Raw genomic sequence first — 17,290 nt, forward strand, 5'->3', positions numbered from 1 at the left:
GTTGAGGTCTACCTATGATGTAAATTACAGACGCCTCTCATCTTTTTAAGTGGTGGAACTTGCACTATTGCTGACTGACTAAATACTTTTTTGCCCCACTGTATGTCATAAAAGGAGCAAAGCTTTTTCTGTGTCATGACCTACTGGATCTTTTTCAGCAAAGAACTACTCCTAGAATGAGTAATTAGAAAGTACTTCCTGCTAAATATTCCTCACACTCACTGCCAGAAAATAAAAGGTCGTGGCCCTATAAGAGAGCGGAACGCCGCCAGTGATTCCAGACAGGAATCGCTATCCTTACCCATTTGCCCGGTGATAACTGTTGGGCCCTGACGTCTCCACCGTATCATAGTAAACATTGGTCACTAAGGATATTGGACAAATATTGGGATGAGCGCCCTTGAGTTAACATGAACATTTGCATTGAAAAAAAAATGCTGTAAGGGTAATCCACGCGGCTCGGAAATGGTAGTGACCAGGTGCCACCTCTGCATTGTTGTGAAGGGTGGACATACTACATGCACCGATGTACAAGGGTCCGTGCAGTGCGGTCCGTGCCGATAGTTGTTATCAACTATATACTGGCTGGAAGCAATCAGTTCTCCGTCCTATCTACTGTGTGTGTGTCCTGTCCTGTCATCTCTCCACCGATAACCCAGGATATTAATGTGGGCCTTGACACCCTGCATCTGACAGGCTCATTAGATGTCTCCCATATGTTTAATTATTTGCCTTTCCTTCCACTTCATTTTACCCAAGAGCAGGACTTAAACTTGAGGACCTGTAGCATGGAGGGCAGAAACTTTAAGAGTGAGCCACAAGAGAATTTTTTTTTTTATATATCTAAACATCTAAGTGATATTCTTATTTGCATGAAAGCATACAGTGGATATACAAAAATCTACACACCCCTGTTAAAATTCAAGGTTTTTGTTGTCCTGTAAAAAAAAAAAACTCATACCAAGAATAATAATTTTAGAACTGTTTAATGCAATTTGTCTCTTCAGAGAGGAAGAGGACTAGAACTCTAGTGCCACCTATAGGAAGTAGCAATCCTAAAAGTCAATGTCGACCCCTAAACAATCCTCGTCACATGAGTTAAGATGAAAGCCAAAATCAGATCTCAGTTTGCAGGACTTTTTAATATCACCCATAATCTATATACATTCATTAAGGAATAAACTGAAGTTCATTTTGAGTAGGTGGAAATAAAAATAACGAAACTAAATTAATGTAGCTGAACAGCATCTTATAATTGGGGACATGGCTGTGCTCAGAATTAGCCAATCAAATTTAAACTCTCGTTAAATTATAGTCAGTATTATGGTCAGGTTAACAGCTGACAACACAGCAAAGGGATTTCATTGTTGAAAGTCTTCAGTTAGGAGAAGGGACCAAAAAAATTCCAAGGCATTAGCTATACCACAAGTCACTGTGAAGACATCATCAAGAAGTAGCTTAAATTTGGCAAAATAGTGGTTTTACCTTGAACTTGATGTCTGTGAAAAATTGATGAAAATACAAGAAGAAAATTGGTCTAGGAGGCTGCCAAGAGGCCTACAGCAACATTAAAGGCGCTGCAGAAATTTTTGGTAAGTAATGATTGTGTACTGCAGGTGACAATTATCTCCTGTATTCTTCATATGTGTGACCTGTTGAATAGAGTGACAACACATCCTTTTCTTACAAAGAAAAACATCCAAGCCCGGGTATGTTTTTCCAAAACCTACATCAAGACTGCCAAAGGCATGTGGGAAAATTTGTTACAGTCCGGTGGGAGGAGAAAGGTGGAACTTTTTGGATATAATTCCAAAAGGCATGTTTAGCCAAAAGCCAACAGTACCCATCATCAAAGAACACCATACCCTCAATGAAGCATGATGGAGACATCATTATGCTTTAGGACTGGTTTTCAACAGATGGAACCGAGGCTTTGGTCAAGGTTGGGGGAATTTTTAAACTGTTCAAAATATTAGTCAATTTTGCAACAAAACCTTCAGGCCTCTTCTAAAAAGCTGAAAGTGAGTAATTTCACCTTTCAAACCACCTCCAAATTGACAAAACAATAGCTCCACCAAAAGAAGATCAAAGTTTTGGAACCGCCCAGCCAGAGCCCAGGCCTGAATCCAATTGAACATCTGTGGGTGACCTGAAGAGGGCGCTACACAGGAGATGCCCTCGCAATCTGACAGATGTGGAGCTACTGCAAGGAAGAGCGGGAAAAAATTGCCAATTCTAGATGCCATGCTGATAGGCTCCTACCCAAAAAGACTGTCATATATTCAAAGGGTTCTTCAGCCAAGTATTAGTTTTCATGGTGTGCATATTTATGAAACTACATTATTTTAGCTCTTTATGTTTGTGCTTGAAAAGATTTCAGTTTATTACACAATTAAATTGTACAGATTATCGGTGGCAATAAAGGTGAAAAAAAGTTCTGAAATTATTCTTAGTAGGATTTTTTTTTTTTCATTTAAACCCTCACAAAAGCCTTGCTTTTTAACAAGGGTGTGTAGACTTTTGCACAATACACTGCAGTACCATTAGTTCTGTCTGCAAAAAAGCAAGCCCTAATACAACTTTCTCCTTCGTCTCATTGGGGGACACAGGACTGTGGGTGTATGCTACCGCCGCCAGGAGGCTGACACTAAGTAAACATAAAAAAAAGTTAGCTCCTCCTCTGCCGTATACAGCCTGACTCTGGCTGCAGGCTAATCCAGTTCATGCTTAGTGTCTTTAGGAGGCACATGTCTGGTTTTTCTCAGACCTCTTTTCTCTTTTTTACCATGAAGATGAGACAGGGGCGACGGACCCTTTTGAAGGGGTCCGATCTCCCCAAACCAACAACGGGCGAGCACGTGGAGTGTCGCCTCCACGTATTCTCTCCCGCATCGTGGGACAAGATGGCCGGACTCAGCCCTGACCACCCTAAGGTATTGAAACCCTAGGCTGAACAGGTGCATATGTGCAGTCCGAGCGGCCCCCACTGCATCACCAATGCTAAGACTGTGGTGATGGAAGGAGGCGGACGGTCCCTCTCCTCATCCCCTGAAGGGAAGATGGAGCTAGGGTGCCTGCACCATCCTTTACGCAGCCCCCTCTCTAACCTGAAGCTGGAATCCTTTGCAGGAGTAGGGGGCTGGGAGGGCTCCTGCTACAGCGCTCTTCTTGGCGCTTCCATGCGCACACCTCTCCTCCTGTATGGTCCGGGTCGACGGGCGGAAATTTGGCTTTCGGGTCTTCCAGCGGTCGTCTCCGCCCCCATATTCTCGGGCGGGCGCTGGAAATTTGGTCCCCGGCTTTTGCTGGTACTAGGCTGCGGGTGAAACTAGGCTGCAGGTGAAAGTCCCGCCTCTGGAGTGCGTCTGCTTCCGGTTCCACCCCTACGAGCAGGTCTTCACATGGAGCAGAGAGTGCGGTTATTCCCCACTTCTTTTCTCTATCCCCAACATTTTAGCGTGCCTCCAAACCGGCCTGGATTCTTGTCTAGCGCCAAGTACCCTCAAGAGACAGATATCAGCCTTGTCTGTCCTTTTTCAGCGCAGGATCGCTACCAATTTACAGGTGAAGACCTTCATACAATGCGTTGCTCACATGGTACCGCCTTACAAGGCCCTCCTAGACGCTTGGGACCTTAACCTGGTCCTAGGGCTCCTGCAGGAATCTCCATTCGAACCTCTTCAGGACATTTCCTTGACATATCTTTCCTGGAAGGTAGTATTTCTTGTGGCCATAACATCCATCAGGCGGGTCTCGGAGCTGCCGAGCTCCGTTTTTGCTTTTTCATCAGGATAAGGTGGTGCTTAGGCCAACACCCCCTTTTTTGCTAAAGGTTGTTTCCTCGTTCCACATGAACGAGGACATTGTCTTGCCTTCATTTTGCCCGGCGCCAACGCACCACGTGGAAAGGGCTCTCCATACGCTAGATAATAATAATAATTTTATTTATATAGCGCCAACATATTCTAGTGCGATCTAGTAGATCTAGTGAGAGCTCTCAGGAGATGTGTCTCGGACGGCATCCTTTCGGCAGACAGACACACTGTTCGTCCTCCCCGAGGGTCGCAGGAAGGGACTCACTGTCTCAAAATTGACCATAGCCAGGTGGATATGGTTGACTAAGCAGGAGTCCTACTGCATCAGAGGCACAGTCGTTCCGGCTGGGATCAGGGCATATTCCACTCGGGCAGTGGGCGCTTCCTGGGCTCTTTGGCATCAGCGGAACAGGTTTGCAAGGCGGCGACCTGGTCCAGTCTACACACTTTCTCTAAACACTATAACATCCATAGTCAGGCTTCAGCGGATATTGCGGAGGAGGAGCTAACTTTTTTTATGTTTACTTAGTGTCAGCCTCTTGGCGGCGGTAGCATACACCCACAGTCCTGTGTCCCCCAATGAACGTCTCGGAGAAAAGGATTTTACGGTGAGTAACACAAAAATCCATATTTCAACCATAAAATAAAAAGTTATGGCTCTAAGAATATGGAGAGTGAAGGCTTGCTTTTTATGTTTTTTTTTTTTTGTTTTTTTTTTAAGTATTAAAGCAAAAAAAATAATAATAATCGTACTAACTGGTAGAATAAAGTTCCTAGTTCATTTCTGCCTCTAAGTGAACATCAAAAAATAAAAATCCAAAAAATGACAGTGGAATTGTGTTGTTTTGTTTTTTAATCAGTTCCTCCCCACTTTAATAGGAAACAGCCAATAAAGACATTATTTTATTATAGCGTTTATCTGTACAAAATAAGGACAAAACATCCTGTCATTTCTATATTCTATACACGCACGTGACGTTACATCTTACAATATACAATTATTTACACGTCGTCCATTGCATTTCAAACTAGAAATATATTCACTATGATCTTGTTCCTAGTTTGATAATGTGTTCTGATATGTAATTCTGTAATATTCCCTGAGTTACCGGTGTCTGCATACAGCTCAGTCAGGGGATTTGCAGTTTGTACTCTACTGAAAGTTACAGAAAACCATAAAAAAACTGTAAGTTAAGTCATTAATGGGTGATAGTAACAGTCTTGCTGACTGTTTCCAAATAGCCACCAGAATTGTGAATGGAGCTCTGGGGTAAAGTACAAGATGTCACTCAGAAGTAGTACTTAATAAGTAATGTATGTGCTCCACCAGCAGAATAGTGAGTGCAGCTCTGGAGGCTAATACAGGATGTAACTCAGGATCAGTAATGTAATGTATGTACACAGTGACTGTACCAGCAGAATAGTGAGTGCAGCTCTGGAGGCTAATACAGGATGTAACTCAGGATCAGTAATGTAATGTATGTACACAGTGACTGCACCAGCAGAATAGTGAGTGCAGCTCTGCAGTATAATACAGGATGTAACTCAGGATCAGTAATGTATGTACACAGTGACTGCACCAGCAGAATAGTGAGTGCAGCTCTGGAGTATAATACAGGATGTAACTCAGGATCAGTAATGTATGTACACAGTGCAGTGACTGTACCAGCAGAATAGTGAGTACAGCTGTGGAGTATAATACAGGATGTAACTCAGGATCAGTAATGTATGTACACAGTGACCGCACCAGCAGAATAGTGAATGCAGCTCTGGAGTATAATACAGGATGTAACTCAGGATCCTTATTGTGATGTATGTACACAGTGACTGCACCAGGAGAATAGTGAGTGCAGCTCTGGGGTATAATACAGGATGTAACTCAGGATCAGTAATGTAATGTATGTACACAGTGACTGCACCAGCAGAATAGTGAGTGCAGCTCTGGGGTATAATACAGGATGTAACTCCGGATTAGATAAGTAATGTCATGTATTAACCAAGATCTGCTCTTTTTCTGTAGACTTATTCTATAGTTACACAGGAATACGCTGCTGAGAGGTGAGTGACGTCATTTATACTGTTTCCAATATTGGCAGTTTACATATCGGTGAAGGAAGCCTCCGCACATTGGATCTTACTGTGATGACATTGTATTTTACACCTTACAGGAGAGAATAGTTATATGCAGGTAATCATTATAGTCTTCGGTATGGATTTCCCACCATTTGGCTCTCTCTATATCTTCAGTGAAGTTTAGAAAAAAAAAACCCATAAAAACTGTAATAAGAATGCTGGAGTCCTCCCGTGGTGCCAGCAGGGTCCTTTGACTTGATTTTGTGTCCCTTTTTTATTGCCAGTGCTAGAAAGAGAGGAGCAGCAGTAAAAAGTATTTGCCAGAACATTACTCAGCCATATATTCTTTTGCTTTCATGGAAAGAGAAGTAAGTAAAATACAGAATCTAGCTGTGAATGTTCTGGGGAAAGGCAGTTATAATGGAGAATGATGTAACTGGATGATAAATAAGGGTGAGATCCGGCGGTGGTTATATACATGGTATGTACACGATGCCGCAGTCCTTTACGGTATGACACATAGTATAGTGCAGTATTCATGTCCTGTAGTGGGGGGTCACATATATTCACAGGTCTCCATCTCTGAATTCCCCTTCTCCATCTCGCAAAGCTTCTTCTCCTCCACTTTTGGCTGGTGATGGAGCCCCACTAGCAGCTTGTACAGGAAGGCACCGGTCAGGCCGCCCACCATAGGGGCTACAATTGGCACCCAGCACCAGTAATTCCCAGCCCTGGAACAATGGACAAGCATTATAGTATTACAGTAATCAAACATTTCTTCTTGCTGTCAGTCAATGTGAAAATTATTTTAAAGCATGTCTTGTGCGCCTGACACCGGGCTCCATGTAAACCAAGTTGCTTCCAGTTAGGGCGCAGTCTGAACGGGATCGCCATGTGCGGACTGGCCGGCGGGTCTCCCCACCCGAACGTGACAGCCTCATATATTCTGTGCAGCCGTCAGTCGGGTCAGAAGAGCCGCCGGCCAGTCCAAGTGTTGGATCCGATCTGAGAGTTACCCATTCAAGTGTACGGGAGCGCCAAAAAATGGGATCCTATAAGGGTCATCCAGATTGCACTGCAATTCTTACCTTGTTTTCGTAGATTTTATTAACCGCTGATGGATATAAATGAATGTCTTATGGATGACCATAGAGATGGAAAATCATCCGTTTTATCTGGATGAAAATCAGGTTTTTTTTTCTTTTTATAAGGCCGTGTGAACTTGGTCTGAGAATCGGAATTTGGGAGCCACCCCTACAGTGGTCGGGGTACAAGTGTGGCCCCCACCTGATGTCTCATTCACCTGTCAGTGATTTTTCTCAGACGGTCAGTGTCTTTTAGTGTCATCAGAATTTCTTCTTTTTTTTTTATTATTATTATTTTTTGTGGTTTCAGCTAATTAAACAACATGCGCCACAGACCACATCAAAGCTGAACATTTATGTGGTCAAATCAGCTGACAGGTTCTCAGTGAACTCATTCTGCAGACAGCAATGTGCAGGGAAACAAAGAGCCTGTAAAAGCCAATTGGTGCGCACATTTTAAAGAAGCCCAATTACAAATATTATTTTTAGGTTAAGCTACATGCATATAACGAGGATTTTCAGTGCTATAAGAGGGATAGCCTATCCCTAGGATGGGTTGTTAATACCAGATCAGAGGGAGTGTGACACCCAGCACCACCACCGATCACTTGTTCCTGCATCTGGTTGCAGCTTCCAGATGTGATGATTTGCGGAGCTGCACAGCTCCATCAACTGCACAGTGGCCGTTGCCAGGTACTGCACATACACCCCTAGTCAGTGGAATAAGGGCGGACATGCAGTACCTGGCCACGGCCTTTATACAGTAGACAGAACTGTGCAGCTCCACAACTGAGCACCCCCAGCAGCATTGGGAACAGCATATTAGGGGTGCTGGGCACTTACACTTCATTAATCCGGTATGGATGAACTTCCTTAAGGATTGCCCATCAATATTAAAGTAACACACAACCCCTTTAAGTAAAAAAAAAAAAAAAAATGCCCTTGAAGGTACCTAAATTGTGCAAGAGCTGATTGACAGGGCCTTAAACCTATAAGAATAGGCGGCCATGCAACAACACCTTTAAAGGGTATTCTAAGAGACCGGTGGCCTATCCTCAGAATATACATAAATGTCTGCTAGATGGTGGTCCCATCTCTGGGACAGGACGTCCTTGTTGTTGGCAGATATGCAACAGATACAGACTTATTTGTGTGCAGGAGGAGTTTACACTTTTCTGACAGTTGATGGCGATGTTGTTACCGTTATATGCTTAGCTGTATGTAATGCATGTACTTGTTGTACTTAGGTTTCACTTTCTCTCTTTTTCAGACTTCCTGTTATGCTGTACTAAGAAGCTAATGCATGTACCTCATGTTCTGTGTAGATAAAAGTAGAATTACCCCATATAATCTACTCTCACAAGTTTCTTCTGTGACCAACGTATGCAACACCTGTACCCCTCAATGGAGAGCTGCCCTTATATGTGCATCTGCCCCCATTAACTTCTATGAGAGATTTTGACAAACTTGCTCAGCTAATTTTGGAGCTACTCTAGAAATCGACGTCAAGAGCTGCGGCCACCTCTCCACGGCAGGGGCCAGGGAAACCCCTTTCTCAAGGTAGTGAGGAGAACCTATGAAAATCTCCAAGAATAACTGCATTTTGGGTGCAGATACAATAGTGAATTGTTCTATGTGACCGACCTGGAGACATCACCTGGATATGAGTGGCCTGGCGGTGCCTTTCCATGAATTCTCCCTCCGGTGCTATCTCTGTGCCTACGCCTCTCCTATCAGACCCTCCTTATCTTAGGCCGATATCATGGAGGATGGTATTAGATATGATCACAGCACCTTAAAGTAAACCTTTGTCAACCCTTCTCTAGTAAATGGAAACACAATATTTTGCTGGCAGAGTCTAATCACACATGTGCGATAACACAGGCGTGACCACCAATCCATGGAGCAGGCATGGTGCAGGCACCGGGACTCCTTATCCTGCACGGTGTGTGTGCTGTGTAATAGCGGTCATGACGAAGACTCGGATAATTGCTATTAACTGCCCATTAAATACAATACAAAGTCATGATTTACTAAGAGCAAGTGTTATCGCAATGCCAGAGACTTCTTATGTAACTGCAAACACCACTTTTAGGCCGGCCTCACACTGGGCGTAAGACAATACGCCACGTATTATACGTCCGTACTACGGCCGTAATACGGAGAAATGTTCCCAAAATATTGATCCGTAGTCAGGGTGTGTCAGCGTATTTTGCGCATGGCATCCTCCGTATGTAATCCGTATGGCATCCCTACTGCGATATTTTCGCGCAGGCTTGCAAAACCGACATCTAATGGATTTATGTGCTCAAATGTTCATTAAAACATATATACAGTATATATATATATATATATATATCATTGAGACACATATATATATATTCTGTATTTATATTTACTACAGCGCGATATCTGTGAACAGCCGGTAATTCAATTGCCGGCTTCTCATTTCTCCTGCACAAACCCGACAGGATATGAGACATGGTTTACATACAGTAAACCATCTCATATCCCCCTTTTTTTTGCATATTCCACACTACTAATGTTAGTAGTGTGTATGTGCAAAATTTCAGCGCTGTAGCTGCTGAAATAAAGGGTTAAATGGCGGAAAAAATTGGCGTGGGCTCCCGCGCAATTTTCTCCGCCAGAGTGGTAAAGCCAGTGACCGAGGGCAGATATTAATAGCCAGGAGAGGGTCCATGGTTATTGGCCCCCCCGTGGCTAAAAACATCTGCCCCCAGCCACCCCAGAAAAGGCACATCTGGAAGATGCGCCTATTCTGGCACTTGGCCACTCTCTTCCCACTCCCTGTAGCGGTGGGATATGGGGTAATGAAGGGTTAATGCCACCTTGCTATTGTAAGGTGACATTAAGCCAGATTAATAATGGAGAGGCGTCAATTATGACACCTATCCATTATTAATCCAATTGTTGGAAAGGGTTAAAAAACACACACACACATGATTTAAAAGTAGTTTAATGAAATAAACACAGCGGTTGTTGTAATAATTTATTGTTCTCACAATCCATCAGGAACACCCTCGCTTGGAAAAATAATAAACGCACAAGATACATACCTTCTGGTGAACCGTCTCGTCCCACGAAGTAATCCATCTGAAGGGGTTAACTAATATTACAGGCAGGAGCCCTGCTAAATGCAGCTGTGCTCCGTGCCTGTAATCCCCGGCGAATGAATGAAATGTAGGTCATTGACCTACATTTCCTTCAGTCGCGGTGATGCGCCCCCTGGTGGATGTCCTCATATGACCTGGAGTGTGGGAAAAAGTTCCCAGGCTGCAGTTCATGAGAACATCCACCAGAGGGCGCCTCACCGCGACTGAAGGAAATGTAGGTCAATGACCTACATTTCATTCATTCGCCGGGGATTACAGGCACGGAGCACAGCTGCATTTAGCAGGGCTCCTGCCTGTAATATTAGTTAACCCCTTCAGATGGATTACTTCGTGGGACGAGACGGTTCACCAGAGGGTATGTATCTTGTGCGTTTATTATTTTTCCAAGCGAGGGTGTTCCTGATGGATTGAGAGAACAATAAATTATTACAACAACCGCTGTGTTTATTTCATTAAAATACTTTTAAATCATGTGTGTGTGTGTGTGTTTTTTAACCCTTTCGTACTATTGGATTAATAATGGATAGGTGACATAATTGACGCCTCTCCATTATTAATCTGGCTTAATGTCACCTTCCAATAGCAAGGTGGCATTAACCCTTCATTACCCCATATCCCACCGCTACAGGGAGTGGGAAGAGAGTGGCCAAGTGCCAGAATAGGCGCATCTTCCAGATGTGCCTTTTCTGGGGTGGCTGGGGGCAGATGTTTTTAGCCACGGGGGGGCCAATAACCATGGACCCTCTCCTGGCTATTAATATCTGCCCTCAGTCACTGGCTTTACCATTCTGGCGGAGAAAATTGCGCGTGAGCCCACGCCAATTTTTTCCGCAATTTAACCCTTTATTTCAGCAGCTACAGCGCTGAAATTTTGCACATACACACTACTAACATTAGTAGTGTGGAATATGCAAAAAAAAAAGGGGATATGAGATGGTTTACTGTATGTAAACCATGTCTCATATCCTGTCGGGTTTGTGCAGGAGAAATGAAAAGCCGGCAATTGAATTACCGACTTTTCACTAACACCGCTGCGTATTTCTCGCAAGTCACACTGCTGGTCAGTGTGGAATCCGTATTTTTCTCGCCCCCATAGACTTTCATTGGCGATTTTTTTGCGCAATAGGTGACAAACGCAGCATGCTGCGATTTTGTACGGCCGTAGAAAGCCGTATAATACTGAACCGTAATATACGGCTAATAGGAGCAGCCCCATTGAGAATAATTGTGCCGTTTATTTTGCGAGTTTTACGGATGTAGTTTATGCGCTCATACGTCCGTAAAACTCGCTAGTGTGAGGCCGGCCTTAATGGGAGCCGTTGGATTACTGGCCTCTCACTCACCTTTTTCTAATTGAGGATGAACAGGGAATAGGATAATTACATATATTTTGAGGGAAAACCACTTATACAATATTTGTTAATTGTTCCAGTCTATCAAGAATTGAACCTCATATTTTTAATGTGAAAATCTATTATGATGTTGGGAAAATACCTCTGAAACAGATTCATTGTTACGCACCTGTCCCAGATTCCAGTTTTGTTCCCCTCACCCGCCAGCTGAACTGTGTTGTGCTCCATGTCCGGCTTTGCAGATAACTTGGCGTAATCCTATATGATCATGTGCCTGGACCTATAAAAGGCCTACCAAGACAAACACCTGTCTTGGTATTAATATTTTTAGGTGCTCCAGAGTTATAAATGCCTGCAGCCTCAAGGACCTCTGGTACCTGTTTCCGGTCTCCTGCCCACAGGCGGTCTCTTTCAGCCTGCCTCCAGGACCACTGCTATCTGTCTTCTGTCTGTCTGCGGTCTCCAGGATCTTTTCAAACTGTTCCCAGTCTCCCATCCGCATGTGGTCTCTCCTGTCCACCAGCAGACTCCAGGACCTCTGCTACCTGCTCCTTGTCTCTTGTCTGTCTGTGACCTCTAGGACCTCTGCCACCTATTCCTGGTCTCCTGTCTCCCTGTAGCCTTCAGGACCTCTGCTCCTGTTCCCGCTCCTTTGTCTACCTGCGGTCTCCAGGACCTCTGCCACCTGTTCCAGGTCTCTTGTCTGCCTGTGGTCTCCAGGACCTCTGCCACCTGTTTCAGGTCTCCTGTCTGCCTGCGTTCTCCAGGACCTCTGCTTCCTGCTCCCATTCTCCTGTCTGCCTGCGGTCTCCAGGACCTCTGCCACCTGTTTCAGGTCTCCTGTCTGCCTGCGTTCTCCAGGACCTCTGCTTCCTGCTCCCATTCTCCTGTCTGCCTGCGGTCTCCAGGACCTCTGCCACCTGTTTCAGGTCTCCTGTCTGCCTGTGTTCTCCAGGACCTCTGCTACCTCCTCCCCGTCTCCTGTCTGCCTGCGGTTTCCAGGACCTCTGCTACATGTTCCCGCTCTCCTGTCTGCCTGTGACCTCCAGGAACTCTGCTACCTACTCACTGTATCCTGTCTGCCTGCGGTTTCCAGGACCTCTGCTACATGTTTCCAGTCTCCTGTCTGACTGCGGTCTCCAGGACATAACTACAAATTGGAGCTGTACAAAAAACAGTAAGAATTTATTGATTAAAGGGGTATTGCTGCCTCAGCCTTTAATATAATTCAATGGGAGTTACAGAAAAAGTGTCTCATTCCGCAATGTGGCTCCTATTGCTTCCTGTCTCAACCATGAACGCTGAGATGAAATTACACATGTCAAGTGGACCAGTCACCAAGGTTAATTCGCTAGTTTTTGCTCATATTTTTTCCTCCCACTCATCCCCTGAGTATGCTTTTATTTTTTTCTTTTCCTTTTTTTTATTTATTTATTTTTTTTAATTTCACTATATGGTTTAAGTGATATGGGCCTATTCATTTAGTGTTAATATTTATGATCTTTGCCAAGAGGGCGTAGTTCACCGGATCCTCTTGGGCGTGTCTTTAGGCTGCATTATTAATACCTATAAGCAACACCCCTTGGTATAGATGATAAAATTAAGCACAAAAAAAGCCTAATATCTCTGGAATTGTATGGCAGATTTATAGAAGGAAAAAAAAAAAAGAAGAAAAACCGGAATAATTAGAGGAGTGGGAATAAAATAAGCCAAAAATCTGGTCCCTTCTGACCTGGTGACAGGTCCTCTTTAAGAGCATTTTCATAGTTTCTTACATGCACTGGAGCAGTAAATAAGTCTCCAGGATTCAGCCTCGGACAACATTATCCCTACTGGGTTTTCACACGGCATAAAATACACAGCTCAGTGATAAATTCAGCTCTGCTACATTTATATGATCAGTCTTTTACCTGAAAACTTCCAGTCCCCATCCAGCAGCCGCAGTGAAGAGACGTGGCCCCAAATCCCTGGCAGGGTTGATGGCATATCCCGAATTCATGCCCATAGACATCCCAATAACTGTAACCAGGAGGCCGACCACCACGGCTTGTGTCCCGTCCAGAGCACTATTGTTTTTCTTATCATTTATAGCCAGGATACATAGCAGCAAGGCTCCAGTGCCAATCACCTGCAATAATGCAAGATAAAGACTTGTAGGAACTTGTCAGCCGCCCCATAAAAGTATAACTTTACCCATCATATAACAGACTTCAACCACATCCAGAGCCTCATTCATAATTCTGCTTGTCTCCTGCGGTCACAAGCTGCACAATCTGACATCTGCCCCCTGCTGGATGTCTATACAGAGCATGCTTTTCCTCTACAGTAGGGAACTAAGGCTATGTTCACATGGTGCATTTTGCTGCTGTGTTTTTTTTTTTTGCTTGTTTTTTTGCCTTTTTTATGGAAATTTAAAAGCTGCTTTTTACAGTACTAGGAAAAGTTATGAGGCTTCAGAATTGAATTGGAAAACTGCAGGTTTTTTTTTGTTTTGTTTTTTTTTTAAATCTGCGACATGTCAATTCTTTCAGCGTTTTTTAAGCATTTTTTTCACCCATAGAAAGTAATAATAAAGGGCAAAAACACAACTAAGCATTTTTGGTGAATAAAACTAACTTTATTAACTGTAACACGTAATCCACACCAGAAAATACTGAAAAATGGGCGTTTGAAGGCAGCGTTTTTACTGTCAAGAGAGCAAATTGCTGCTGAAAAAAAAAAAAACACTGAAATAATAAACGTGTGAACATCTTCCAGAAAGCAACTGGGACTGAAGTATTAGATATCTGTGCACACATACCAGTAGAGGCATTTTTGGATCTTTCTGGTTCATATGAATGCATCAGAAATTGTCATCTACAGGATCTTTCTACATAAAACAAATGAAGTTAATCTAATTACCTAATGGGTTATTCACTCACCTGATCCAAAAAGCCACCCCCTATGGTAAGGTACGGCTGTGGGTAGGTGGCAAATATACTGGCTGTTTCCAGAGGACCTGTCACAGTAAAGTTTCCTTTGCAATAGTTGTACAGAGCCTCTGTCAGAGAAGAGAATTACATTCTGGTCAAATAGTGATGTATGACCTAAACACTGTAATACTGCTTCTATGTACAAGAATATAACTACTATAATACTGCCCCTATGTACAAGAATATAACTACTATAATACTGCTCCTATGTACAAGAATATAACTACTATAATACTGCCCCTATGTACAAGAATATAACTACTATAATACTGTCCCTATGTACAAGAATATAACTACTGTAATACTGCTCCTATGTACAAGAATATAACTACTATAATACTGCCCCTATGTACAAGAATATAACTACTATATTACTGCCCCTATGTACAAGAATATAACTACTATAATACTGCCCCTATGTACAAGAATATAACTACTATAATACTGCTCCTATGTACAAGAATATAACTACTATAATACTGCCCCTATGTACAAGAATATAACTACTATAATACTGTCCCTATGTACAAGAATATAACTACTATAATACTGCTCCTATGTACAAGAATATAACTACTATAATACTGCCCCTATGTACAAGAATATAACTACTATAATACTGCTCCTATGTACAAGAATATAACTACTATAATACTGCCCCTATGTACAAGAATATAACTACTATAATACTGCCCCTATGTACAAGAATATAACTACTATAATACTGCCTCTATGTACAAGAATATAACTACTATAATACTGCCCCTATGTACAAGAATATAACTACTATAATACTGTCCCTATGTACAAGAATATAACTACTATAATACTGCCCCTATGTACAAGAATATAACTACTATAATACTGCTCCTATGTACACGAATATAACTACTATAATACTATTCCTATGTGCAAGAATATAACTACTATAATACTGCTCCTATGTATAACTACTATAATACTGCCCCTATGTACAAGAATATAACTACTATAATACTGCCCCTATGTACAAGAATATAACTACTATAATACTGCTCCTATGTACAAGAATATAACTACTATAATACTGCCCCTATGTACAAGAATATAACTACTATAATACTGCTCCTATGTACAAGAATATACTGTAACTACTATAATACTGCCCCTATGTACAAGAATATAACTACTATAATACTGCTCCTATGTACAAGAATATAACTACTATAATACTGCCCCTATGTACAAGAATATAACTACTATAATACTGCTCCTATGTACACGAATATAACTACTATAATACTATTCCTATGTGCAAGAATATAACTACTATAATACTGCTCCTATGTACAAGAATATAACTACTATAATACTGCTCCTATGTACAAGAATATTGCTACTATAATACTGCTCCTATGTACAATAATATAACTACTATAATACTGCCCCCTATGTACAAGAATATAACTACTATAATACTGCTCCTATGTACAAGAATATTGCTACTATAATACTGCTCCTATGTACAAGAATATAGCTACTATAATACTTCCCCTATGTACAAGAATATAACTACTATAATACTTCCCCTATGTACAAGAATATAACTACTATAATACTGCTCCCTATGTACAAGAATATAACTACTATAATACTGCTCCTATGTACAAGAATATAACTACTATAATACTGCTCCCTATGTACAAGAATATAACTACTATAATACTGCTCCTATGCACAAGAATATAACTACTATAATACTGCTCCTATGTACAAGAATATAACTACTATAATACTGCCCCATGTACAAGAATATAACTACTATAATACTGCCCCCATGTACAAGAATATAACTACTATAATACTGCTCCTATGTACAAGAATATAACTACTATAATACTGCCCTGATGGACACTAAGGCTATGTGCACACATTGCGGATTAGCCTTAGGAATTTCTGATGCGGATTCTGCCTCTCCTGGCAGAAAACGCAGCTGCGGATTTGTCGCGTTTTTTTGTCCGGATCCGCAGCGGTTTTTGTGCATTTTTGCTGCGTTTTTTTTTTTTTTTGCGTTTTTTGCGGATTTACTGCGTTTTTTACCCCTGCGGTTTTTTATAATGGAATGGGTACAAAAATGCTGCAGATCCGCAAAAAAGAAGTGACATGCTACTTCTTTTAATCCGCAGCGTTTCCATGCCAGAGTTTCCACAACGTGTGCACAGCTTTTTTTTCCTCATTGATTTACATTGTACTGTAAATCAATTGTGGATCTGCAGCATTTGTGCACCGCAAAAAACGCTGCGGATCCGCAGAGAATCCGCAACGTGTGCACATACCCAAAATCTTTTAATCCTTTCATATGTGCATAGAGCATATTCGAAAAATAGCTGTCTCTGCCTTTTCTTTACAAGTAACATTCATTACATAACACACTTATTACCATAGTATAGGAAGTATACAATCACAGCAGCCAGGAATGCTCCAGCAATTTGAGAAATCATGTAAACTGGGAGTTTTCTCCAGGAAAGCTTTCCCAGGACGCAGTTGGTTAGTGAGACGGCGCAGTTCATATGGGCTCCTGAAACAGACAATATACAGGAAATCATTGCGTGACTTCTTTCATCATGTGGTGCGGTATGTGCAATGTTTATATAACTTATTACTGTGACAACCGCAGGAAGTTTCAAATTATGATTGATTGATGTTACATGACTGCTGGTAACTTTGAGATTTTTTACGTGAATCGACTTCGAAATCCACACGGAAAGCACTTTAAATATTCTTTGAGTAAGCTTACTATTTTCTGAACGCAAATCTGTTTTTATTGCAATTTTTTTAAATTCATTTTATGCAGGTCTTTTTGCTGCTGAAATGTGGCCA

The 17,290-nt window shown here is 42.1% G+C and overlaps 1 protein-coding gene across 1 annotated transcript in view; it reads right to left on the bottom strand.

The window, feature by feature from the left end:
• Positions 1-4,705: 4,705 nt before the first annotated feature.
• LOC143805225 (aquaporin-7-like) overlaps positions 4,706-17,290 on the bottom strand; it is a 45,052-nt gene continuing 32,467 nt past the window's right edge. Inside the window, exons 3-6 of the mRNA XM_077284232.1 lie at positions 16,851-16,988; positions 14,381-14,499; positions 13,370-13,587; positions 4,706-6,619 (exon numbers count right to left, since the gene is read on the bottom strand). Coding sequence (XP_077140347.1) covers positions 6,445-6,619; positions 13,370-13,587; positions 14,381-14,499; positions 16,851-16,988 — 650 coding nt within the window. The 3' untranslated portion in view covers positions 4,706-6,444. The remainder of the gene's footprint in view (positions 6,620-13,369; positions 13,588-14,380; positions 14,500-16,850; positions 16,989-17,290) is intronic.

Source organism: Ranitomeya variabilis, chromosome 1, assembly GCF_051348905.1.
Source record: "Ranitomeya variabilis isolate aRanVar5 chromosome 1, aRanVar5.hap1, whole genome shotgun sequence".
NCBI classification, from domain to species: Eukaryota; Metazoa; Chordata; class Amphibia; order Anura; family Dendrobatidae; genus Ranitomeya; species Ranitomeya variabilis.